Here is a 27771-nt window from a genome sequence, read left to right as displayed (position 1 = left end):
AACGCCTGTGCATGCTCCTGATGAGGTGGTGGACGGTCTCCTGAGGGATCTCCTCCCAGACCTGGACTAAAGCATCTGCCAACTCCTGGACAGTCTGTGGTGCAACGTGATGTTGGTGGATAGAGCGAGACATGATGTCCCAGATGTGCTCAATTGGATTCAGGTCTGGGGAACGGGCGGGCCAGTCCATAGCATCAATGCCTTCGTCTTGCAGGAACTGCTGACACACTCCAGCCACATGAGGTCTAGCATTGTCTTGCATTAGGAGGAACCCAGAGCCAACCGCACCAGCATATGGTCTCACAAGGGGTCTGAGGATCTCATCTCGGTACCTAATGGCAGTCAGGCTACCTCTGGCGAGCACATGGAGGGCTGTGCGGCCCTCCAAAGAAATGCCACCCCACACCATTACTGACCCAATGCCAAACCGGTCATGCTGGAGGATGTTGCAGGCAGCAGAACGTTCTCCACGGCGTCTCCAGACTCTGTCACGTCTGTCACATGTGCTCAGTGTGAACCTGCTTTCATCTGTGAAGAGCACAGGGCGCCAGTGGCGAATTTGCCAATCTTGGTGTTCTCTGGCAAATGCCAAACGTCCTGCACGGTGTTGGGCTGTAAGCACAACCCCCACCTGTGGAAGTCGGGCCCTCATATCACCCTCATGGAGTCTGTTTCTGACCGTTTGAGCAGACACATGCACATTTGTGGCCTGCTGGAGGTCATTTTGCAGGGCTCTGGCAGTGCTCCTCCTGTTCCTCCTTGCACAAAGGCGGAGGTAGCGGTCCTGCTGCTGGGTTGTTGCCCTCCTACGGCCTCCTCCACGTCTCCTGATGTACTGGCCTGTCTCCTGGTAGCGCCTCCATGCTCTGGACACTACGCTGACAGACACAGCAAACCTTCTTGCCACAGCTCGCATTGATGTACTGGATAAGCTGCACTACCTGAGCCACTTGTGTGGGTTGTAGACTCCGTCTCATGCTACCACTAGAGTGAAAGCACCGCCAGCATTCAAAAGTGACCAAAACATCAGCCAGGAAGCATAGGAACTGAGAAGTGGTCTGTGTTCACCACCTGCAGAACCACTCCTTTATTGGGGGTGTCTTGCTAATTGCCTATAATTTCCACCTGTTGTCTATCCCATTTGCACAACAGCATGTGAAATTGATTGTCACTCAGTGTTGCTTCCTAAGTGGACAGTTTGATTTCATAGAAGTGTGATTGACTTGGAGTTACATTGTGTTGTTTAAGTGTTCCCTTTATTTTTTTGAGCAGTGTACATAAAATAACAACACGTTTTGAGAAATCTAAGGTCCCCATCATCAGGTTACAAGATCTGTAGTGTAAACAGTATACATGTGGGTTTTAAACCCTAAAAAAACGCATCTGTGTGCTGTCCCATAGAGGTGGGGCAGCCCGCCCTCATGTCCTTTCTGACGCAGCTCTCTCCCTATCACAGCTCAGGGGACATGTCCTTTCTGCTGCAGCTCTCTCCCTGTAACTGTCACTGCTTCTAACAAGATACAGCTGGTGGCAGTTGAAGCATGGAACTGAGCATGTGCGACCAAGTCAGAGATGTCACTCAGGTGGGAAAAGAACATGCAGCAGATGGCACTATACAGATAGATTTTACTGGCTATACAAAATTTTGAATTAAATGCAATTGCAAAAGTATTCAGAGCCAGGAGTAAAATAGAATATAATGTTTTTTTGTGGGACACCCCCTTTAAAGGGGTATTCAGCGATTTTGATACGGATAGGTCATCAGTATCTAATCAGTGGGGGTGTCACATCCAGGACCCCCGCCGATCAGCTGTTTGAGAAGGCACTGGCGCTCCTGTGAGCGCTGCAGCCTTTTCTGTTTTTACCAAGCACAGTGCCATACATTGTATAGTGGCTGTGATTGGTATCGCAGCTCAGCCTCATTCTCTTCAATTCCAAGCACATTTGCTATACAATGTACGGCACTGTGCTTGGTAAAAACGGAGAAGGCCGCGGCGCTCACAGAAGCGCCAGTGCCTTCTCAAACAGCTGATCAGCGGTGGTCCTGGGTGACAGGGCCCCTACCGATCAGATACTGATAACCTATCCTGAAAATCCCAGAAAACCCCTTTAAGGACATAAGGGGTCATTTATTAAGATCTGTGTTTTATATTATCTTTAATATTCTTTTTTTATTGTCACATTACACTTCATTTTTTTACTTTTTTTTCTTTAAATTCCCACTAGGCGGTTTGAACATGCGATCACATAACTTTTGATTATTAAGCAAGTGCCTGCAGCATGCCCCCTGAAATAGAAGATTCATACTTACCTGCTCCACCCCGCTCCTATCCTCCTCACTGTCACCGCTGTCTCCATCTTCCAGTCCCCGCATTGTTTACATCCAGTTTGGCATGGGTACAAGTCACACGCACCGCTGCAGCCAATGACTGGCTTCAGCAGTGACATGCTGCTTGTGGCCACATTGATCCTGAAGCCCGTCTTCCGGCTGGAGCGGTGCATGTTCAAAGGAAAATCCCAGCAGACGTGACTTGAATGCTCGTAGATTTGTATTCTCATATAACAATATGTCCCATAATAAAGGACGCGTTTCGGCTAAACTGCCTTTTTCAACAAGCGGTGCATGTGACCACACTGTGGGGACGGTGGAAGATGGAGAAAACAGATGCAGCCAGAAGGAGCGGAACGGTGTGGAGCAGGTAAGTACGAATCTTCTATTTCAGGGGGCAGCCTGCGGGCACTTGCTTAATAATCAATATTACCGAGAGAGTCCTAAGTCAGTCCTAAGGTGGCACGTCTGGGGGCTGTCCTGGTGCCATGACACGATTGCCTCACGGGGGGTGGGAGGGATACACGTTATGTCTAACCACTCAGGTGGCGTGGTCTTGGCATAAGAGGGGTTAATTGGCCCGGAGTCAGAGTTATGACCAATCCAGCCTGATGTAGGCGGGTGTCAACTGTGTATCTCAACCGTCATCGGCCGCATAAGGAGTGGGCTCAGCTCTTTAGCCCGTTCCATATTGTCCTCGTGTTCCTCCACTGTACAAAGGCTCAGAAAGCTGTTTGACAACCCCTTTAGAAATGGTTGCTATAGTGGTTGTCACTCAACCAGAAAGACATATACCTAAGAAACAGCTGCATCTGCCTGTCTGCATGTAGAGCCTATTCTCTCTATATTACGTCTCCGAAAATGTCTTTCTATACCTAATAGACAAAACAAACTCATCATTGCATAACTCAAACATCTACATTGACTAATCATAAACCCCTATAAAATATCTACAGTATTCCACAACAGGAATTTAACCTTGAGCGTTGCACTTCTGAATTATAATTTCCCCATTTAAAAAAAAAAAAAAAAAAGTTTTCAGAAGGGTTAACTTGTGTCCATCGCGAAGGCTGAAAGAAATGAATGGCAAACGGTTGTAATTCAGGGCGGTGCTCTCAGTTTGCATAAATTACTGCCATTATTACGGTTACAAATACTGTAGTCCCATGGTAACCTTGGTGAGAATCAGATTCCCTTCTAGACTTCTGGCTGCAGGCTGAAAATTGGATCACTTTTTCCTGATACGGTTAAAAAGCAAAAAAAAACTGTTTAAATATTCTTCCCACAATCGGAGGAAACTACAAGACAACTCCCCCCCCCCCCCCCCCCAAAAGTTGCACTAGTTTTTGTTTTTACTCGACAAATTTTTAGCTTTTTTTAATCCCTTTGTTTTATTTTGTATTATTAAATGTAGCAATGTATCCGTAGAAAGTTTTACATCTAGCAGCGGTCCGTTTTCGTCCTCAAAGCGGCGGCCCTTATCAGCCCTGGAAAATTACCCCTGGGCCGTTTAAGAAATTATTTTCAGCAGCACACACACAAAAAAAAAAAAAAAAGCCATCCAGCGTCCTTGTCAGAAGGGATCAGCATAAATTTCCACTGACAGAATGCCAGCCTGGCAGTCTACCTATGGCATTTGAAGCCCTGTATACAGGAAGGGAACATTGAACACACACTTTCTTGCTTTAAAAAATGTTTTAAAAAAAATCTGACGGAAAGAAGGGGAAGGGGGGGGGGGGGTCACAGTCTCCGACCGTTTACCTTCTAAAAATATCCATTTCTCACACCAGATAAAGCTGAACAGCAAGGTGTAAAATTAAATAGCCTTCATTAGAACTTCACTGGTTATCAGTAACCCAGAAAACCATGTTGTGTTGGCTGCTTACTGGTGCAGTTAATAAAATAAAGATCACTCCACAGAGCCGTGGGCAGCTTGGAAGGCGATAGCCGTATTTGCTTACTGTAAATACAAGCAGAAAATCGCACACAAATCTGCCGTAGCTTTGACAAGTCTTCAGAATCCCTCTTTACATCTGTACATCTGTACCAAAGTGCAATTAGTGTGCCTTGCACAAGGATTCCTCCATCTTATTCTGCTTCATTACTTGAGCATAATCACCCAGCTTGCTTGAGTGCTCTCGGTAGCAGGCTTCAGTCTAAATAGGGAAAGCAAGTGAATGTGTTCATATATACCAGGACTGTAATTTATTCATTCGAGGACAGTTGTTGTTTTTTTTTTTTCTCATTAATTTTGTCCCTGATTTTTAAATTTTTTTTTTATTTTTCCCCCCTGCCAAGGTTTATTTCTTGTTCACAAGATTCCTCGACTCAACAGTTTGATTTCTGAAGGGCCCGACACCAAGGACCTGGCTTTTAAGTTAAAAAGAAAGATGTTCAGCCTCGAGGTAAGGATGAAAAGTTTCCTTATTTATTTATTTATTTTTATTATTATACTGCTACTCAAAAAAAAAAAAAGAAATTAAAAATGGTGTATCCTGTTTATGTAAACGGAACGAAAAAAGTGGAGAATGCAAATATAGGTTTTGTTACCATATGCGGTTCGGTCCGCTCCAGCGCACAAACTCCTAATTATGCAGGACGTCTTAACTGTTTGTCATATCTCGGCAAATCTAAGCTGCACGTGATACCTCGAATTAAGAGAAAACACGATAAAGTCTTAAAAGATGCAGGGGAAAGTAGGCCAGAGGCTTAATTCAATAAAATTCTCTGTCTAATGATTAGTTATTTGCTTTAATTTGGAGAGATGGGACGAACTAAGGAGCCTTATATATTTATGTTGTTGGCAATTATCTCTTGATGTGTGCAACGCAAGAGGAAAAAATATTCATCTGCTATTTTGTCTTTTTTACTTTTTTATTTCTTTTTGAAAAAACTTTTTTTTTTTTCATTTATGAGCACACTCCCACCTTAAAAAAAATCCAAGTGATTTCTAAGGTACCAGCTCTTCTTTTTGATGTTTATAGGTGCAGTGTGGCTTATTCTTCCAACAATGCCATGTCATGACCCTCCACCCCACCCCACAATCCAGCATGCCCCTAATCTCCTTTGAAATGAAAAGGGTTTTAAGTAAGCCATTTGTCCTTAACCAATTGTCACTTGTAAATTAGCATATTTAGGCCACCCTCCAGATGATTGGCAATGAAGGCTGGCATGGCTTTGGTCTCTGGGACTTCACCCTTAAGTGACTATTTTGGCCCTTGCTTGACCCTGCTTCGTCTTTTGCTGGCCACTTCCAATGGACAACCTAAGGGTTCTCTTTCACTTTCTTACTCTTCACACTTGCAAGTGGGACCGTGCCATAAATCAGCCAGGAGGGTGCTAGCTATTGACAAATTAAGATGCCCTGAGTAATGCTTATCAGTCTGTTTTATTATCTGGTCTTATTGGGAGTAGTTAATAGTTAATCAGACAACCTGTCCTTCAAGCAGGTCATCTCAGTATGGGTGCTAGAGGGTCCTATAAAGGAGACACTCCCTTAGAAGCTACTTAAACCCTACTGAAACAAAGGCTCGCATTTTCTTTGTGACCACGGTTTCCTCAAGGACAAAGAGGAAGTGAGTTGATTTTCGTGTTTGTATTTTCGTTTTCTACTTTGATTTGTTAATGTTCTGGTAACATTTACATAGCAGCATAAAGAATTGTAGGACATGAAGACCTCAAGCTTTGGAAGTCATGGTCACAAGGACAGTAATGCGGTGTCCTACAAAGCTAAAGCTGGCCATATACATTAAAAAGCTGCTGGCCAAAAATTTGTTTGGGCCAAAGTTATATCTCGTGACCACGCCCCATACATATTCACATTCAGCCCCTGACAAGCAATACATGTGTCCATAATGGGGAGAAGGAAGAAAGCCATTGCCAGGCTCTTCTGAAGATGATGATGATTTTAAAAAAATGTAAAAACGTGAGCAAAGGAAAGTATTTCTTTAGTCCCCCGCTGCCAGTATGTAGGGACTATATAAACTGTTGAGAATTTTTCAAAAGTTTTTGGAAATTTCTCAAGACCAGGTTCTTTGTTGCTCAGTCCTCACCCACCCACATTGGCACTTTGACCTGAAACTTAATTGAGTCGTATGTGACAAGCCTAAAGAATGTATGAGCAGGATCAGAACATCTTTTTGCTGTTGGTTCTTTTCTCAAGCTTTTCCATTTCATTGTAGTCCAAAGAAGATGGACTTTAACACAGTCCACCTTAAATTCAATCTTTGCATTTTCTACCCAGAATAAAAAATGTTGTTGGGTAAAATAAGGTTAATGGATTTTGGGAGCATAGGAAGTGATCATCCTTGGTAAATTAGAGTCACTTACCAGATAAGATGCAGGTTGTTGAGCTAGAGCCAGAAGTAAATCCCACTGGAGGGAGAAGTAGAAGTCTTTCCTTTATATTTCCAATTTCCTTTGTAACGACTTCTGGCGTTGGCAGGAAAATCTACCTCTAAACCCTAACCCTCCCAAAAAAATCTCTGTGAACCTACCCTTATGTCACATTCTTCCTAACTAAGCTAAATGATAATCTGTATTATGTTTATCATGTTGATAATTGTGAGGGAAGAGATCTGCACAACATGGCACTAAAAGTGATAAAGTTGTTCACCTAGATCAACTGGATTCTCCCTATTGGCCATAGAGCTTGTTGATCATTTCTCACACCAGATGACAAAATGACCGACTCAGATGACCAATTATCAACTTAGTCCTTAGAGTCCCTTTGCTGAACTGTCACTTTTACATGGAGATGGCAAACTAATTTCACCATATTCAGTGATGCTTGTCGTTACTTTGAGGTAGTACTTGAAGTATGGGTTCCCTGAGTGTTGAACCTTTTTTTTAAGGCTTCCCTGAAGATCACTGGCAAATTTCACTTTTTAAAGGGAATCTATCACTACATACTTTGAAATTAAACATTCCCCATGTGCAGATCTGCACTTGTCAGCATATTTTAATGCTGTTGGTCCCATCTTCAGACGAGTTCCCAATCGGGAGAAATAAGCATTGTAAGTTGATACTAATGAGCCCCTAGGTGCAACAATGGCATTACCGTTGCCGTCTGCTCATCTTCTGTTCTGGCTGTGCCCACACCACTTTGACTGACAGGAACAGGCAGTCTAGACGTACACATGGTTGGCCTTTAGTTCTTGTGTTTGGCAAATTAGCAGTACATGGCTAGAGATTGCCAGGCAAATGAAGTTCTGCCCAGCAGTCTCCAACCATGTACAGTGCTTGCGCTGAATGCACTGCTGTGAGACTTCAGGGCCATGTGCGAGTTTGTCTAGACTGCCTGGCCCTCTCAGGCAAAGCAGTCGGGGCGCAGCCGGGTAAGAAGATGAGCGGTGCAATGGCAGTGCCCTTGTTGCACTTTGGGGTTCATTAGCATAAACTTAAATTGCTTATTTCTCCAGATTGGGGTTACATATGAAGATGGGGCCAACAGGATTAAAATATGCCTACAAGTGCATATCTGTTCACGGGGAATGCTTCATTTCACAGTATGTGGTGACCGCACAGGGAAACTTCCCAGGGGACCGCCTGAGCCCTACTCTCAGTGCCAGCCAGGTAAGTAATGATCTGACGCTCCCAGAGTAAATTAACATGACTCGGAGCGTCAAGTACTTATGTACCAGGCCAGTGACGGCAGGTGCACTACTGACATCCCGAGGCACCTGGAGTAGGAGAACAGAACGTGGCAGCTGGCACTTGCTACCACAGAGGGCCAGCTTCTGGGGAGATGTTTTTTGATGCCCTGTCTTACTTGGGTCTTCAGGGGTGGTATTTTATGACACAGTATGGTGTTGCTGGCCACACCTTCTTCTGTTGGCCCTGCCTTCTGTCAGTTTGGACCCGTCTACACCATGGCAGGCATTTTTTTTACTGATCCGCTGCTCCATTGCCCCGCTGTGCCCCCCTTTCCGCTTTTCCGCCCTGTAATGGTCATTTTTACCTAGACTGGATGTAGCTGTGTATATCCGTCACCGACTTCCACCACCATAGCTACCCTGAAAACAGCTGATCAGCAGGGGTGCAGGATGTTGGACCTTCGTCGATTATATATTGATGGCCTATCCTGAGGACAAGTCATCAACAGAATAATCCTGTTTATAAGGCCTCGGAGATTTTGAGGAATAGTGTAAGACAAAGGAAAGCATTCTCGAGGGAGAGAATAACAGCAAGAGTTTACTAAAGGGAAATATGCACATGTACATGCTACAGAAAGATTTTAATTGCTGCTTCATCTTGTCTTCTTGAATGGTTCACTGTCACCATAGCCACCACATTAATACTGTGCCACAGGAATGCCTCTGCTGTGCCTTCATAAAGCAAGTCCCATTGAAAGATCTTGGCTTTGATAGTGATCTTGCTTCAAGATCCTTTTTGTCTGGTGTTTTTTATTTTATCTCCAGTCAAGGTTTTGAGAATTTGTGTACAGAATACAATGTTTATTATTATGGATGGAGGTTTTTCAAGTCAAAGGTTGGCCAAGGACGTTAGTTTTTTCTGACCCTGTGACTGGGACACTTTATCTGATGGGACTGCCTACTGGACTCTTGCAAGCACAGAGCAGAGGACTTAAACTTGACTTCCTTGGACATGGAAGGAGCATGATCTTCACTCTAGCTATGTATAAACCTCTCTACTCCTCACCTACTTAGCACCCTTAGTAGTTTTGACTAGTCAAAGCCCCCTTTAATTTCTGTCATTAGAATACCCCTTTAAATAAGACAGACATGAGACCTTCCCAAATATTTAGTTTTGGTGGTAGATAGGAAAATGTGCACACATACTCAATAGAGAATATAATCTTAAAAAAAAAAAAGTCATAGTGAAGTTCGGCTGTCTAATCCTATTCCTTCCCCCTTTTGGAATCTTAATTAGAAGGAGATAAAAACCATCATTCGACTAAATTATTGTCTTGAATCTTGTAGCAAAATGCATAATCCGCAATTGGGCCAATTAGTAAAGCCCATGGTTAGCACTGCAGAGGCAGGCAACTTGATTAGATGTGACACCAGTCTAGTTCCCACTGTAGTTATGCCAGGTATGGTGGTCAGACTTCAAAGGGCTTGAGGCATCAGCAGGGCAAGGTTTGTAGGCCAGCTTAGGTCCGGTCGTTAATCTCCTCGCTAAAACCACAGCAGCCCTCGCACAAAACAAGCTTACACGACACAATCATGCGGTATTAAAGTTTGGGTTGAGTCATGCCAATTTGCCTTTGATTTTCTGATGATTGACTCAAAGATGGCTACATGACCAGACACATGCTAAAACTTCCCTGATTAGGTAACTTCTCCAAGTATGTCAAATATGTTAGAGATTTCCCAGCTAAATGATATGATAAATAGCACTCTGCTGAAACATTGCCGAAAGATCTCAGATATACAAAGCCAAATTTACATTGATCTTTGGACTTTTCAAAAAATTTCTGTATGACAAGTTATATAAGTTGGATCTTTTCTCAAAAATTTCGTAGATTAAGGTGTCCACTAAACAAGTAGGATTGTCGCAGGGTACTGAACTGTGTCTTAACTAATGGTCTTGCCAATGTTTGACTGGTCTTAATAAAATTTGAGAAGAAGAGAAAACTTCCCACTTGATGGACTGGTGTGTTTGTTTAGTGACATGTTATATTTTATTAACTGACTAGATGGTAAGGCAACTTTTTTCTCTCCTACGACTGTGGGACAGGGGGCAAAATACATTTACCCGTTTCCAAAACAAAAAAACGTTGATTTGACCTTCAGGAAATTCCTCTTCCCTCGTTTGCTGGTATCCCTCTGTTAACAACTTGAGCGTTGCTCCCCTACTCTAGTAACAGGCTCGTCAGCTATATTCATTAAATGTTCTTTCTCCAAAGTTCCCTAAGTACTAAATAAGTTTACAAAAATTTGGACTGTCTACAGGGAGTGCAGAATTATTAGGCAAGTTGTATTTTTGAGGATTAATTTTATTATTGAACAACAACCATGTTCTCAATGAACCCAAAAAACTCATTAATATCAAAGCTGAATATTTTTGGAAGTAGTTTTTAGTTTGTTTTTAGTTTTAGCTATTTTAGGGGGATATCTGTGTGTGCAGGTGACTATTACTGTGCATCATTATTAGGCAACTTAACAAAAAACAAATATATACCCATTTCAATTATTTATTTTTACCAGTGAAACCAATATAACATCTCAACATTCACAAATATACATTTCTGACATTCAAAAACAAAACAAAAACAAATCAGTGACCAATATAGCCACCTTTCTTTGCAAGGACACTCAAAAGCCTGCCATCCATGGATTCTGTCAGTGTTTTGATCTGTTCACCATCAACATTGCGTGCAGCAGCAACCACAGCCTCCCAGACACTGTTCAGAGAGGTGTACTGTTTTCCCTCCTTGTAAATCTCACATTTGATGATGGACCACAGGTTCTCAATGGGGTTCAGATCAGGTGAACAAGGAGGCCATGTCATTAGATTTTCTTCTTTTATACCCTTTCTTGCCAGACACGCTGTGGAGTACTTGGACGCGTGTGATGGAGCATTGTCCTGCATGAAAATCATGTTTTTCTTGAAGGATGCAGACTTCTTCCTGTACCACTGCTTGAAGAAGGTGTCTTCCAGAAACTGGCAGTAGGACTGGGAGTTGAGCTTGACTCCATCCTCAACCCAAAAAGGCCCCACAAGCTCATCTTTGATGATACCAGCCCAAACCAGTACTCCACCTCCACCTTGCTGGCGTCTGAGTCAGACTGGAGCTCTCTGCCCTTTACCAATCCAGCCACGGGCCCATCCATCTGGCCCATCAAGACTCACTCTCATTTCATCAGTCCATAAAACCTTAGAAAAATCAGTCTTGAGATATTTCTTGGCCCAGTCTTGACGTTTCAGCTTGTGTGTCTTGTTCAGTGGTGGTCGTCTTTCAGCCTTTCTTACCTTGGCCATGTCTCTGAGTATTGCACACCTTGTGCTTTTGGGCACTCCAGTGATGTTGCAGCTCTGAAATATGGCCAAACTGGTGGCAAGTGGCATCTTGGCCGCTGCACGCTTGACTTTTCTCAGTTCATGGGCAGTTATTTTGCGCCTTGGTTTTTCCACACGCTTCTTGCGACCCTGTTGACTATTTTGAATGAAACGCTTGATTGTTCGATGATCACGCTTCAGAAGCTTTGCAATTTTAAGAGTGCTGCATCCCTCTGCAAGATATCTCACTATTTTTGACTTTTCTGAGCCTGTCAAGTCCTTCTTTTGACCCATTTTGCCAAAGGAAAGGAAGTTGCCTAATAATTATGCACACCTAATATAGGGTGTTGATGTCATTAGACCACACCCCTTCTCATTACAGAGATGCACATCACCTAATATGCTTAATTGGTAGTAGGCTTTCGAGCCTATACAGCTTGGAGTAAGACAACATGCATAAAGAGGATGATGTGGTCAAAATACTCATTTGCCTAATAATTCTGCACGCAGTGTATATATATATTGAAATCTTGGCTCCATGCTTTAAATTGATTATACTGCTTACAAGGGTTCTTCTAAGATTATGGTTGTTTTTACCTAGACACTGGAGCTTGAGGTGCCTGTTAAAAACTCATACTCATACTGACTTCAGCAGCGCTGTGTCCCCAAATGTCATGTTCCACTTGGTAACACCTTATTACTAAGGCCAGTCATTGGCTGCAGCGGCACACATGACCCCTTCCGTACTTGGGCCGGTAGTAAACTGCCTGGTTACTAGAAGATCACCAAACCGAGCAAGGGCACCGGGAATCCGATGAGTATGACTTTTTTCAACGGCTAGGTAAAAATGACCATAATTCAGGAAAATCTCTAAGGACAGATACAACAGAGGGGAGCATATGTCATGGGAATACATGCATAGCTTTCTGTTCGCTGTCCACATCTACGATTCTGTTTCATGATCAAGACCTGCTCTCATGGACCAAATTGGCATATAAATACAAAATGTGGTCCTTTTTTTTTTTTCTTTTTTTTTTAACATTATTAGCATCCTTTTATGTCAAACTGATCTTAATACAATATTATATATATGTTATTTTAAGTCTGTGTCGTTCCGTGGATAGCTGTGCAAAAGTACATAGCATTTTATTGATGTTAAATGTCTTCTTTTTAATGCTGTAAGATGTATGTTTTAACATATATATTTTTTTATATATTTTGTAAGTATCCATCTGATAGTCTAGTGACAGCGACATGTCTGAATGATAGAGGAAGCCCCAGGCAGCTCTGCTGTTTTTCCAAATGGGCTGATACCGCCATCTTGTTGACTTTCCCTTGGGCCAAGTACACTTGTTTATGTTCCTGGTTTTTCCTCATCTTTTCTGGCGTTCAAGCCATACATTAGATACTTTAATTAGGTGTTTTGTAATGTGTTGCTATTTATTCTCATTCTGATGAAAGCGTTTAACTCTTTATTCATAACATGTATTACGTGTGAATATTTCCTGGCTGGGATGAGGGTAATGTTGCCCATTCTATTTGCCTTTAGATTTCTATATCTTGATATTTGTAAATTTGATAGCGGACCAATACTGGGCATAGATAGAAAAGAATTTCCCTCTTGCGAGTAACAATCCAACGATTTTCCAGGACTTTCGGATGGAATGTATATTTTGTAAGAATAAAAAATTTAAAAAAATTGTACAGTTAATAAAATGCACTGGTAGAGTTGCCATAATCTCCTGATAATCTCAAACTATTTGTAATCCTTGACATACAGAGGTCTTAACCCATGTCTCTTTAAGCCCAATATGGCTCATTTCACGGATACCCTGCCTGCCGGACAATGCCATTCTGGACTATAGAATAGGAGCAGTGGACTCTAGAGACATAAGAACAGTTAAAAGCTAGCAATGGTAAGGGACACGAGCACTGGTATTCATCTGATTGGGTTTCCATAGCTTTTTGCAACAATAGCGTAGATGTGCCCTTATTATGTCAATGTGATCTGCCAGGATTAGCTTTCAAACCCATCTTGGCTTTGTTACAACAGAAGCCATAGGTTGAATAGAGCCTGTCTACTTCTTGGTTATGGGAGCAGTTGTCTTTTTTGTATACTGTTTCCCAAATGCATGTCATGGTGTTGGCAGTGCAGCAGAAATCTAGTGTTACGAGCAGTGGATGTGGATGCACTGAAATAAACTTTTACATGAATAGGTGCACTACTGTGGTGGATGCAATCAACAAAATCTGACTAAACCCTCACACAGATGTTAAAATGAGACTTTAGCTAATATATCCTTATATGAAGGACATACCGGAGCCCGCGCACCACATCAAGGTATCTCAGGTGGCATGGGACCTAATGCTAACCTACCTGTGCTGTATGTATGGGCAGTACCAGGGGCCAGTGGGCGAATTACAGGAGCGTAAGGTCCGACTCACAGCAAACAGCTCCCCGTTACCTCCAGTGTGAAACCACACATACAATGGAAGGAGGGAGGAGGCTGTGAGTCCCACCCAAGGCTGACTGATATGACGCAGGCCTCACAGGTGCACCAAATGTAGCCTATAGATGAAAATCAAGGCACATTCTAATTTGGAGTTTATACACCTCCAAGCATACATATACAAACTACATGACAAAATAACGTGGTCTCAAAAAGCAGGAAATGCTCAACCCCGTATGCAGTTATGCATCTATACCCGGGGGAGCAAATCTTGCACATGTGGTCCTTTGCTAATGGCGATTCCCAGCAAAAAATGCATGCAACGGAGGATGCCCGCAGCGGACCACAAGTGCCACAAAAACATCCTACACCAGATAACAAAATGTGTGGATGTAATTGACTATATGAAATAAACTTTTACATGAATAGGTGCACTACTGTGGTGGATGCAATTAACAAAATCCTCCATTGCATGCATTTTTTGCTGGGGATCGTCATTAGCAACGGACCACATGTGCAGGATTTGTTCCCCCGGGTATAGATGCATAACTGCATACGGGGTTGAGCATTTCCTGCTTATTGAGACCACGTTATTTTGTCATATAGGAAGTGGATGCACAGTACCAACCAACCAGTTGGACTTTGGGCTAGTCCTGAGGGCATTATCCTGGCAATCCCCTGATTTTAACCAACATAAAGGGATTTGGCCCTTGCTGCAGGGGAGTTACCAGGCTGCAACCTCTTGGAATATTCCTGGTGTGGTTGGCTGCTAAACCAGAGGTGCGTGGCACAGAGGGATCAGGCAATACACGTAGTCAGAACACATGCAGAGGTTAGGGCTGGCAGAGTTCATGCAAATCTGTGGAACAGTCCAAAGGTCAGGGCAGGCGGCACAGGATCAGTGCAGCGAACAGGCGCAGGTCAGGTACACAGGCGGACAAATGGATTATAGCTCTATTACAGGCTCTAGCAAGGTAGAGAGACCTGGCTGATCTACTGAGACCTACTGCTCAGGTGAGGAAACAGCAAAGCTTATATAGCCCAGACTGATGAGCAATTGAGAACAGTCTTGCAGCAGCTCACAGAGCAAGGGGGGTTTAACCCTTGCAGTACTGCATCTGAGGTGCAATGAGCAATGGGCCTAATTTACACACTGGAAGCTAGCAGCCCATGAACTGCCATTGTAACATCTACTGTGATGTCCACAGGCTTCTCCAAATATATCGGAGGCTGCCATCAAGGAGCTTAACTCCCTGACAACTGGGGCTGGCTTGTATAGCTAGCATGTGTCCTTCAAGGTATTCCTGCCTGGATGTTGTGTTCCAGCCATGGTTCTCCCTGCATAGGCATCTTCTACCAGGGAACAAGGAGAGCCTAAACCAGGAGAGAAGAGAGGAGACTCGGGAGGAAGTTTGAAAGTCAGAGGCATTACTGTGTACATTTATGAGATACTGTAAAAGAAGAAATGACAACATAAACCACTGGCATCCATTTTTCTAAATCCTAGTACAACCATAATAAACCTTTGTGTCCATCACCCCTAGATGACAATGAAGACACTTGTACATTCTGATTTTCCATTGCTGTACAAAATGTCAAATTATATTCTTAGAACCGTATTGCCCTTTTATTTTAGAGCGGCAACGAGCCATTGATTAAGCATGGGTCACATCTTCTCAGCGTAGGTATGGGTATAATCTTTAAAAAAAAAAACTATTAATTTTTTTTTTCACAGAGACTGGAAAAAAAATTGTTTGAAAAAGAAAAAAGAAACCTAAATGCTGGAATTTTAATCTGCTCTTGGCCCGTTTCTGCTTTGTCTGCATCATCCTGCTGTCTAAAAATAACATTCCCATAGCCTTGGCGGCAGAGTTGTTATAGTATGTCCCTTAATTCTCTAGAAGACCAAAAAAAAAGGTCATAAATTTTTTATTGAAGCTGCTGGCTGGAAGAGGTTTTCTTGTTCTTATCCTTATACGTGTAGGGTGAAGAAATAGATCAATTTAATTAAAAACCTACATATTTCTATAAATGTAGGTCAACAGGACCATGTAGATCAATGTTTTTTTCCTTCCAAGGACAAAAACATAAAGGAGAAAGTGCACTTGGCCAAAAAACAACATCATGGAGGCTTTGGTTAACATTCAAGCCACATGGACATCTGTCTTGTCTTGGGTAACACTGTATAGCAATGTTATTATAGAAGTAAATGAAACATTCATGGATTGGCTTCTGTATCTTATGTTTATGTAAGGTCCCTCGGCCCTTAAAAATATCTGCCAATAGATACGGTGCCAGAGGTGTAGCCAAAAGGTCCTGGTACAAAAACTGGCTTTAGGCTGACCACATAATTACAGATTGCTCTACATGTTGCTGTATCGAATAATGTACCACTATATGGTACCTGCTTACATTGGAGTAATATATTGTTATGCCTCTTTCATTTACAATCTCATTCGAGGTTCCCATCAGGTAACTTTAGATCTCACGCATGCCGTGCTTCGAAACTGATGAAAACCCCAATGGAACCAGTTGGTGGGCATTTGCATGCTATATTTGATACCCCTTTGTATCTGTGCAATATTGGTTCGGTTTTTAATGCCTGCACTTTGCAGGTACCCTAAGATTTCCATACTTTTAGGCCTCTTTCACACTTGCGTTGTCCGGATCCGTCGTGCACTCCATTTGCCGGAGGTGCCCGCCGGATCCGTAACACCGCAAGTGAACTGAAAGCATTTGAAGACGGATCCGTCTTCAAAATGCGTTCAGTGTTACTATGGCACCCAGGACGCTATTAAAGTCCTGGCTGCCATAGTAGGAGCGGGGAGCGGGGGAGCAGTATACTTACCGTCCGTGCGGCTCCCGGGGCGCTCCAGAATGACGTCAGGGCGCCCCATGCGCATGGATGACGTGATCCATGCGATCACGTCATCCATGCACGTGGGGCGCCCTGATGTCTCTCTGAAGCGCCCCGGGAGCCGCACGGACGGTAAGTATGCTGCTCCCCACTACACTTTACCATGGCAAACAGGACTTTAGCGTCCCGGCAGCCATGGTAACCATTCAGAAAAAGCTAAACGTCGGATCCGGTAATGCGCCGAAACGACGTTTAGCTTAAGGCCGGATCCGGATTAATGCCTTTCAATGGGCATTAATTCCGGATCCGGCCTTGCGGCAAGTGTTCAGGATTTTTGGCTGGAGCAAAAAGCGCAGCATGCTGCGGTATTTTCTCCGGCCAAAAAACGTTCCGGTCCGGAACTGAAGGCATCCTGATGCATCCTGAACGTATTTCACTCCATTCAGAATGCATTGGGATAATCCTGATCAGGATTCTTCCGGCATAGAGCCCCGACGACGGAACTCTATGCCGGAAGAAAAGAACAACGCAAGTGTGAAAGAGCCCTTAGTTGGAGGGAGCAGTCTAGTCGAAATGTTTATTTCTCGTGGATGCCCAGTGAAAGCCTTCTTCAATCTGTGTACGGACAGAAAGGAAATCCACGGCACTCCATGAGGCAGAAAACAATACATTGATTTACTTAAAAAAGAACAGTCTCTATTAGAGATGATTACAACCTTAAATCACTGCGAATGGTGCACCACAATGATAAGCCACTGACAACACTGACTTTAGCCAATATATTCGTGTCAGGAAAACATCAGAGCCCTTTTGCACCACCGTCAAGGTATCTCAGTGTGGCATGGGTTCCTACCACTAGACTACCTATGGTGTGTGAACACGGTCTGAGAGGTGCTAGGATCTAACTCACAGCCAAGCTCCCACATACCTCCATAGTGAGATCACTCAGGTAGTGGGAGAGATGATAAGTCTGTGAGCCCCACCTATAACACTGTGACACGGGCTACCAGGTGCAACAGAATGCTACCAGCAGTACACAATGGCACGTTCTAAACATATCAAGAAAAATAACTGAAATAAAGTGCCCTAAATGGGAGGAAATGATCAAAAAAAAAAAAACACTATGGCGTGTTTATAACCGGGGGAGCAATTCCTCCGCATGTGGTCCATTGCTAACGGCAATCCCCAGCAAAAATGCATACAATGGAGGATGTCGGCTGCGGACCACATGCACCACAATGGCGTCCTAAGTCTCAGTTCTTAACATCAGCCTGAGAGATTAGCCAGAGTTGTCAGTTGCTTATCATTGTGGTGCAGCTTTCGCAGTGATTTATGTATTCTTATATTTGCATCCACACATTATCCCATCTTGTGTAGGATGCCATTGTGGTGCATGTGGTCCGCTGCCGACATCCTCCATTGTATGCATTTTTGCTGGGGATTGCCTTTAGCAGCGGATCACATGCGGAGGAATTGCTCCCCCGTTTATAAAAACAAGCTACAGTGTTTGGGGTTTTTGATCATTTCCTCCCATTTAGGCCACTTTATTTCAGTTATTTTTCATGATTAGAACCTTACCTAAAAAGAACGCTAATATAAAATAATAAATCTTCATTGTTTCATTTTATTAAAACCAGGAATCACAAACTAGCACTCTGTTGTTAGAGTAGATCAGGCTAGGGTGCAACCCCAATTGCGGGGGAGGGGTATAGCAGATTTTTCTCTTATGTTTCCTATCTCAGAATAGATTACTTGAGTTTAGGAAGGGTACCTCTCTGCACCCTGCAGTACTTAGTAACACTCTCTAAGACTAATAAGCACAGTGTTACTGTAACACATGGACCAATGCCTGCTGGTGTGCAGAGCAGTTGTTGTGTTACAAATTGCTGGCTGCAGGGGCTGGCTGGGGTTTTGTATCAAGCCAACGTATTAGTTGGTCAGCTTGGATACAAGTGGCATGGTAGTAACAATGCCCCCCCGACTGTCAGCAAACCCTAAGTGTTTCTCTCCTGCCCAACGCGTTTCCACGCGGTGGGGAGCTCGCATTTCATCAGGAGCAGGTACAGGACAAGTAGGGGAGAATGTAACATCAGATTACAGCACAGAGTGGCGTGCAGTTTGCCGTGCCGGTGGTCTGCCACTTTTCTATACCCGGACAAAAGTCTATACCCGGAAGTGATGTAGCTGCATCGGAAGTCACGTGGACGCGTTGGAATCAGCTGGAGGAGGGGGTGTGCGCGCTGCGCAAGCGCATTTGGCTAAAGTATAGTAATCTGGCAGAACGCCCCTGCATTTTCCCAGCCCTCCATTTCTTTACTTTGCATCTCTTTCTTTACCATCCATCTCTTTCTTTACTATCAATGGCGGCATAGAGTTCATTTTAGCAAATGCCGAGCGTAGCGAGGCCGAGCCCGATGCGTGGCGAGCGTACAAATTAATGTAGATTACGGGCTCGCAGCGTTCTGCCAGATCACTATACTCTAGCCGAATGCGCTTGCGCAGCGCACACCCCCTCCTCCAGCTGATTCCAACTCGTCCACGTGACTTCCGGTGCAGCTACCGGGTATAGACTTTTGTCCGGGTATAGAAAAGTGGCAGAACACCGGCAGCTCATTCGCCGACTTCATATAGTTGTAATTCCGCCCCTCAGCAGACGTGGTCTCGGAGAACAGCCAATAGGAGCGGGGGGGGGGGGTCTACAGTTTCCACCCCGCTGCTCAGCGTCCACCGCTCATCTAGTGTAGCGATGCTGGGGAATGCCTCCATATCAGGGGGAACCAATTGGCGGCTCAATCTGTCATTCAAATCAGACATACTGCCTTCATATTATTGCCACAGGCATGGCATAAGTATATCACACGAGATCCTCCTAATTTATTTACATTTTGTTGTTGTTATTTTGAGCGTGACGCTTCAAATCATAGATCAGAGGTTATTGGGATCGACAATTAATGAGGGCAAAACACAGGCATAAGATCCTATATTCGCCATACAGTGATATGAAAGGGGTGATATTGTATCATCTCTAAGGTGGATGTATTTGTATAATGTATTTACTTCATATGTCTATCACTTAGGAGTCACAGTCAGGGGCGTAGCTATAGGGGGTGCAGAGGTAGCAGTCGCTACCGAGCCCAGGAGCCCGAGGGGCCCAAAGACCCTTGTGCCGCATAAGAAGACACCGGTATTATAGAAAGTGCATGCTGGTCAAGTTACACCTCTGGCTGGAGGGAAGGGGTTAGGTCAAGAATTTGGCATGGGGCGGGAGGGGGGGGGGGTCTACTGTCTCAATTTTTTGCCGCAGGCAGCATGAAGGCTATGTGCTTCCCTAGTCACAAAACACTGAGGAAAGGGGGGGGGCCCAAGCTGAACCCTTGGACCAGGGCCCATGAGCCTTTAGCTACGCCCCTGGTCACAGCCCTTATATTAGACACAGTGTCCGGGCTATCAATCCCCCTGAGTCAGTAGGGTGACTTGTGTCATATTTGGTGTCATCTTTATGTGACCCCAGGTAATAATAGATAGTCCACAAGATAGTAATGTATACACGCAAAATTAAAGCAGTTTAAATAAAGCACGCGTAAGAAATAGTATCATGTAGTCCCAGTCTTCTTTACGTCACATAATAACATCCACTTCACCTCCTCGTACGGGTCGCATAACGTGTTCAATGCCTTGAAACTTCACCCCTTTACTTTTCCCCGCATGACACTCGCTCATATGTCTTGCTACTGGTGTTTCTGCCTCATTTCGAATGCCCGATAAATGCTCCCCAATCCTTTTTGTGAGTTCACGTTTGGTCTTCCCAATGTATTGTATACCGTGTCTTACAATTAACAAAAGATCTCAATCCATACGTCATCCCTGTGGTTGTACTGCGGAAACACTTGCCCTTCTTGATGTATTTGCAGAAGGAGCATGTTCCACATGGGAATGTACCTTTGGTATCATTTCTTAACCACGATTTGGGTGGTTTCGGGGCCTGGTACAGACTGTGAACTAGATGATCTCTTAAAGGGATTCTGTCATCAGAAATTACTCCTATAACCTAAACATATGGCGATGTCCCTAGTAATTCAGTGAATCCTAAAGTGACTTTATCAAATGATCCTGTGGCTCTATAATCATAAAAAAGACGTTTATATCACCTGTCAATCACTTCAAAATGTGTCCAAGGGGACGTCTCATGCTGAAAGGTGCCCAGCTGCAGCCATCTCGTTTATGTGCCCAGCGCTGCCTCCTTAAGTGAAATCGCCGCCCTCCCTTTTATTATATCCGCCTACTTCAGTTCGTGGCCGCCTCTGTAACCTCCGCTCGCTTCAGCCAGATCCCGCGCGTGCGCACTAGGTATAACCTGATGCGCCCGTGCGGACTACTGGCATCGGCCTCATTTAGTGAAGTGCGCATGCGCCGGCCAGCGCACTTTGCTCGAACCTCCACAGACCGGCTGGGATGGGCTGTAATAGGGCGCCATAGCCTGATCTACTTTAACAACAGAGTGCTAGTTTGTGATTCCTGGTTTTAATAAAACAAGACAATAAAGATTCATTATTTTATATTAGCGTTCTTTTCAGGCAAGGTTCTAATTTTGGAGTAGTAGGAACGTATACTATTATTCACTTATTTATTATATTAGGTTCTATTAGAGATGAGCAAATTGATTTATATGAATTGATTCATCTCATCAATAAGAGTTCTTCGCTTGTCAAGGTACAGTACCCGCTGTTGAAAAAGTACAACCCCGACCCCCCGCTGCTGGATCGACAGGGCCAGACATCGCACCCGGCCCTTGACAGTCGCTCCGGGTGGCAGCGCAACTAAAGAGGCTCTGCTTCTGCTGAATATTTTTTTGGGGGAGCTAGAATGAACAAAAACAACAGTTTAGCCATTTCTTTTTCACATAAATAAAGGTGTAATTGAAAAATAGTGACCTCCTGGGTTCTTCACTTTGCTCTTTTTCTAAGTCCTAGTAGGAGAACTTGAACATGCGATCCTCTGATCCCCTAAATAATACACTGCAATACTACTGTATTACAGAGTGTTATGTCCATCACGGTAAAGTTTGACATAATATCTATTATGAGGATAGGACATCAATGTGAAAATCCTGAACAACCTCTTTAAGTCCCCAAAAAAACCTTTAGATTCAGCATTTTGCTGTAGGATGCCATTAAGATACAATTCATGCTACGGACCTGTTCTGGTACATGGGTATTCAGGATAGTAGGGTTAAAGGGGTTTTCCAAGAGTTTTTTTTAAAATTATGACTAATCCACTGTATAGATCATCAGTAGCTGATTGGTGGAGGTCCAACACCTTGGATCCACGCCGATCATCTGAGAAGGCAGCAGGGCTCGCAGTAGTGCAGCAGCCTTCTCCAGCTTAGCCTAGGTCATATGATGTCACGTTCATCTGTCACATGTTCTAGGCGCACCAAAAACCGCCACTATACAATGTACAGTGTTGTGCTTGGTGAGCTGAGAGAAGGCCACAACGCTACTGCAAGCACTAATGCCTTCTCAAGCAGCTCATCGGCTGGGGTCACCCTGGTTGTCGGACTCCCACCGATCAGAGGATATAAACCCCTTTAGTAGTTGCTTGTGATCCTTCCTTTTAGCCAGTTCTGAATTAACTCAGCAAACCAGGGGATTTTGCTCTGGACAACATTTGAGCGGCCATGTTGTTACAAGGGGAGATTTGTGGCTATCCTATACTTCCTTTGCCCAACAGCAGACTACCAGAAGCTTCAGCAGCTGGACCTCCGACCACGAGCTAAACTAATGAGAGCTGCCAAATGAAACGATTTTGTTGAGGCAGCCTTTTTAAGGTTGACTAAAATAATTTGTTACCTCCAACAACAAAAAAATATATATAATTAAAAATAATAAATGAAAAAGAATCAAAATCAAATTTTATGGCATAAAATATAAGCATTTCTGCTTCCCCCACACTGGATTGCTAGACCCCCTTTCCCCTCCTTAAGAAATGGCTTTAGTAAATCCGCAGTGACCCGCCGTCCTACGACCATTCACGTATCTGGTCGTGTTCAACATATTGTTGACTATGATTTTATAACACACAGATTATTCCTCTGGACAGGAATTAAGAAATAAACCTGCCAGGAAGAGGTTTTGTTGTCAGATTTGCTTCCGCCTCATGTTTTGTAAGAAATTTCATGGTCCCTTTGTGAAGAGCGGATGATTTAATATGTGTTCCCTAGATAAACTTTCCCATTGTCAGTAATGAGGATGGATAATACTGAGTGACAAGTGTATTAGGATTGACAGAGAAAGAGCTGTTAGATTTGTCAGAGCATATCACTGCAGGCAGTAACACTTAAGGACGTTCATTTTTTGTAATGTTTTTCTGACGCCAAGATTGGATTTTTTTTTTTATTATTACATGTGTTTTGCAGGATCCTTTGTCTGCTTATATAGTGTTTAGGAAATGCTTATATGATCACATAGAAAAGTTAAAGTTTGGGTTCCCCTTAGATGATTTTTTTTTTACAATGATACAGAATTGCTTTAGTAACAATCTCTTGTCCATCCGCTAACCCAAAATGAGTTAAAGGGATTGTTTGGTTTCAGGAGGATACCAAGCAACACATGTGATTTACCGACCATAAAGAATAGGTAATCACTTAGGCTACAGGTTCATGGAGATCTGGGGCTCCACAGGTGTGTTTTTTCCCCCCATCGTACCATGAATGGGTTCATCAGGTGGAAGCATTACTGATGCGGCAGCCAAAAATCGTTGTTTCTAGACAGCCGATCATCCTGTGTAACAAGGATCTGATGCCTAAAACAATGCATTGGTATGGGGACGAGTGATTGCAGTAGTGATCGCCTATCACCGTACAGCCAAGGTGATTGCTGTGTGTTAATGCAACTTTTCCCTCTCGAGAAGATCAGGCAATTATTGGGAATGAACAGTTCATTGCTGATAATTGCCTGCTCAGTTGGCGCTTGGAAAGGGACCTTTATGTGCAGGACTTAATGGTTATGTACAATTTTCTTTTATGAGCTGAGCTGTAATGAGTGTTTAGGAGGTCATATAGCAGAGATCAGGAGTCCGTCTGCTCCTGGTCTGACAGAAAAAAAAAAAGAAAATCCAAAGGGTGCTACAAGAGCATCTCGGCTCTATACCGAAAAAAGGACGCCATATTTTTTAATAAAGATCAATTAAAAAATTATTTATAGCTCAAAATGAGTACAATGCAAAATTAAAAAAATAAAAATGCCCCCACAGGTGTACATAGCCTTTAAGGATGTAAAATATCCTACAACTGCCTCATCAAATTGTCAGCAGGATATTGACTAATATTTATAGAACCCTGTAGTCTGCAGCCTGTTGTAAAACAGCCAGTATTATGTTGGACCACCGGGATCTGTCTCACTATTACATGTGAACAGTGTCTTGATAAAGCTGTAATTGGATTGCTTCCTGAGGGTTCAGCTACACGGCGATCTTGGTCGAGCAACAGCTGTTGCGCCCAAAGATATCTGTGGGATCACAGTGTAGCGGTGCTAGCGAATAAGTGATTGGAGTCACAGCGCGAGTTGCATGTGTGCCCTGACCCCAGAATAGCAAAAGTGCAAGTCGCACTGTAACCCCACCTTCGTTTCTATGCTAGCACCGCGACACAGTGACCCTTGGGCGCAACAGCTGTCGCTCGACCAAAGCCTTAGGGGTTTGGAACCTGATATGGGCAACCCCTTTTCTTGATAGAGACTGCAGGTCTAGAAGTCAAAGCCCTCAGCGATTAGCAGTTATCTGTCAGGGTAACACCCATACGGACAACCCCTTTTCTTAATAGAGACCACAGATTTGCAAGTGGAAGGCTTCAGTGATCAGCTGACTTTACTGATGACGGTATGAGTAGCCTTGTATTTTCTCTCCAATGGCTTCCGCGTGGGAAGAACATGGCACTGATTCAAATGACTGTGAAATAGATGATTACATGGAGCCTTCTGTGGTGGCTGAAGAGCAGGACTCCCCCTCTATGACATCTATGTGGTTTAAGGGAACTACCTTAATGCATTTCTTATAAATTTTGACTGAAAGGACTGTTGCACATGCAGATACCACGGCTGATGTAGCATCTACAGTGGGATGCGAAAGTTTGGGCAACCTTGTTAATCGTCATGATTTTCCTGTATAAATCGTTGGTTGTTCCGATAAAAAATGTCAGTTAAATATATCATATAGGAGACACACACAGTGATATTTGAGAAGTGAAATGAAGTTTATTGGATTTACAGAAAGTGTGCTATAATTGTTTAAACAAAATTAGGCAGGTGCATAAATTTGGGCACCACAAAAAAGAAATGAAATCAATATTTAGTAGATCCTCCTTTTGCAGAAATTACAGCCTCTAAACGCTTCCTGTAGGTTCCAATGAGAGTCTGGATTCTGGTTGAAGGTATTTTGGACCATTCCTCTTTAAAAAACATCTTTAGTTCATTCAGGTTTGATGACTTCCGAGCATGGACAGCTCTTTTTAAGTCACACCACAGATTTTCAATTATATTCAGGTCTGGGGACTGAGATGGCCATTCCAGAACGTTGTACTTGTTCCTCTGCATAAATGCCTTAGTGGATTTTGAGCAGTGTTTAGGGTCGTTGTCTTGTTGAAAGATCCAGCCCCGGCGCAGCTTCAGCTTTGTCACTGATTCCTGGACATTGGTCTCCAGAATCTGCTGATACTGAGTGGAATCCATGCGTCCCTCAACTTTGACAAGATTCCCAGTCCCTGCACTGGCCCCACAGCATGATGGAACCACCACCATATTGTACTGTAGGTAGCAGGTGTTTTTCTTGGAATGCTGTGTTCTTTTTCCTCCATGCATAACGCGCCTTGTTATGGCCAAATAACTAAATTTTAGTTTCATCAGTCCACAGCACCTTATTCCAAAATGAAGCTGGCTTGTCCAAATGTGCTTTAGCCCACCTCAAGCGGCACTTTCTGTGCTGTGGGCGGAGAAAAGGCTTCCTCTACATCACTCTCGCATACAGCATCTCCTTGTGTAAAGTGTGCCGAATGGTTGAACGATGCCCAGTGACTCCATCTGCAGCAAGATGATGTTGTAGGTCTTTGGTGCTGGTCTGTGGGTTGACTCTGACTGTTCTCACCATTCGTTGCTTCTGTCTATCCGAGATTTTTCTTGGTCTGCCACTTCGAGCCTTAACTTGAACTGAGCCTGTGGTCTTCCATTTCCTCAATATGTTCCTAACTGTGGAAACAGACAGCTGAAATCTCTGAGACAGCTTTCTGTATCCTTCCCCTAAACCATGATGGTGAACAATCTTTGTCTTCAGGTCATTTGAGAGTTGTTTTGAGACCCCCATGTTGCTACTCTTCAGAGAAAATTAAAAGAGGAGGGAAACTTACAATTGACACCCTTAAATACTCTTTCTCATAATTGGATTCACCTGTGTATGTAGGTCAGGGGTCACGGAGCTTACCAAGCCAATTTGAGTTCCAATAATTAGCTCTAAAGGTTTTGGAATCAATAGAATGACAACAGTGCCCAAATTTATGCACCTGCCTAATTTTGTTTAAACAATTATAGCACACTTTCTGTAAATCCAATAAACTTCATTTCACTTCTCAAATATCACTGTGTGTGTCTCCTATATGATATATTTAACTGACATTTTTTATCGTAACAACCAACGATTTATACAGGAAAATCATGATGATTAACAAGGTTGCCCAAACTTTCGCATCCCACTGTATAAACTTCTAAATAAACTTAAAAGGGTATACCGCGATTTTAATACGGATTACCTGTCCTCTGGATAGTTCATCACAAGGCCTAGGAAAAGTGGAGAGAAGGCCGATCAGATACTGATGACCAGAGGTCATCAGTATTAAAGTCTTGGGGAAAAAAAACTTTAACAGGGGATTCAAGTCTAGATCTGTGACTGCCCAGTGTCCAAACCCTTCCCTTGACCAGTCCGACTGGGTCCCATGCAATCTGGGTATTTGATTTGAGCTTCACATACGCATAATGCCATGACAATTGCTCACGTAACATTGACTTGATCACATTGGATTCAATTACCGAGGCAGCAAAAATAAATAAAAAAAATTGGCTGCTTGTTATTTCTTGAGGCTGCATTGACAATAAGTGTAGTGTGTACTTAATTGTATATCTAGTAATAATTGACATAACCTATAACACTGTAACAGTGGCTTAGTGGTTTGTGGTTTTACATGAATAGCTTTGCTGTGTGTGTAAGTAAATTATTGTTATTATCCTCATACTGGGCTTTAGGAGGGAAGAAATTGAAATCGCTTAATGCGTTTTTTGGGGTTTGTGTCCCATTTTGTATCATGTCCTGCGGAGGTCAGCATACTGAATGGTCCATATGCCACTTGCTTATCTTTCTTATATTACTAGATCAGCTATGCTTCTTTTATATCGTTTTTGCTGTGATTATCAGACACACACAGAGACGTGTGTAAAGCTGGATGTACACATTAGGCTACTTTCACATCTGCGTTTTTGCTTCCGTTTTCGCTTCCGTCATAATAATACAACCATCTACATCCGTTATGAACGGATCCGGTTGTATTATCTCTAAAATAGCCAAGACGGATCCGTCATCAACACCATTGAATGTCAATGGGGGACGGATCCGTTTTCTGTTGTGTCAGAGAAAACGGATCCGTCCCCATTGACTTCCATTGTGAGTAATGACGGATCCGTCTTGCTCCGCACCACATTGCCGCGGACAGCAAACCGCTGCTTGCAGCGTTATTCTCTCCGCGATCGGGACACAACCAAATGGAACAGAATGCATTCTGGTGCATTCCGTTTCCTTCATTTCATTTTTGTCCCCTTTGACAATGAATGGGGACAAAACTGAAGCGTTTTCCTCTGGTCTGGAGATCCTATGACGGATCTCAACAGCGGAAAGGGAAAGCGCAAGTGTGAAAGTAGCCTTATATGTGTATCGGCCAAACTTGTGAATTTCAGCAGGTTTTACCTACCATCTAATTTGTATGGCGGCCTCCTGACTCCCCTCGACTACTGATGTCAGGGAATTGAGGTTCGCGCACGTTGGCTTCAGTGTTTCGATCCTTTTCTTAAAGGGGTATTCCGGTTACATTAAGTCCTGTGGATAGGGGATAACTTTTAGATCGGTGGGGGTCCTACCGC

The 27771-nt window shown here is 43.4% G+C and overlaps 1 protein-coding gene across 3 annotated transcripts in view; it reads left to right on the top strand.

Moving 5' to 3' along the window:
- The window catches only part of ELP4 (elongator acetyltransferase complex subunit 4), a 261945-nt gene that overhangs the window by 162752 nt on the left and 71422 nt on the right, over positions 1-27771 (top strand). For all 3 annotated transcript variants that reach the window (XM_040409516.1, XM_040409515.1, XM_040409517.1), the window contains exon 9: positions 4628-4734. In XM_040409516.1, the coding sequence (XP_040265450.1) occupies positions 4628-4734 (107 nt within the window). The remainder of the gene's footprint in view (positions 1-4627; positions 4735-27771) is intronic.

This window comes from Bufo bufo, chromosome 10 (genome assembly GCF_905171765.1).
Source record: "Bufo bufo chromosome 10, aBufBuf1.1, whole genome shotgun sequence".
Lineage (NCBI taxonomy): Eukaryota > Metazoa > Chordata > Amphibia > Anura > Bufonidae > Bufo > Bufo bufo.
The sequence above is the reverse complement of the archived record's forward strand: the minus strand, read 5'-3'. Positions and strand labels throughout refer to the sequence as shown.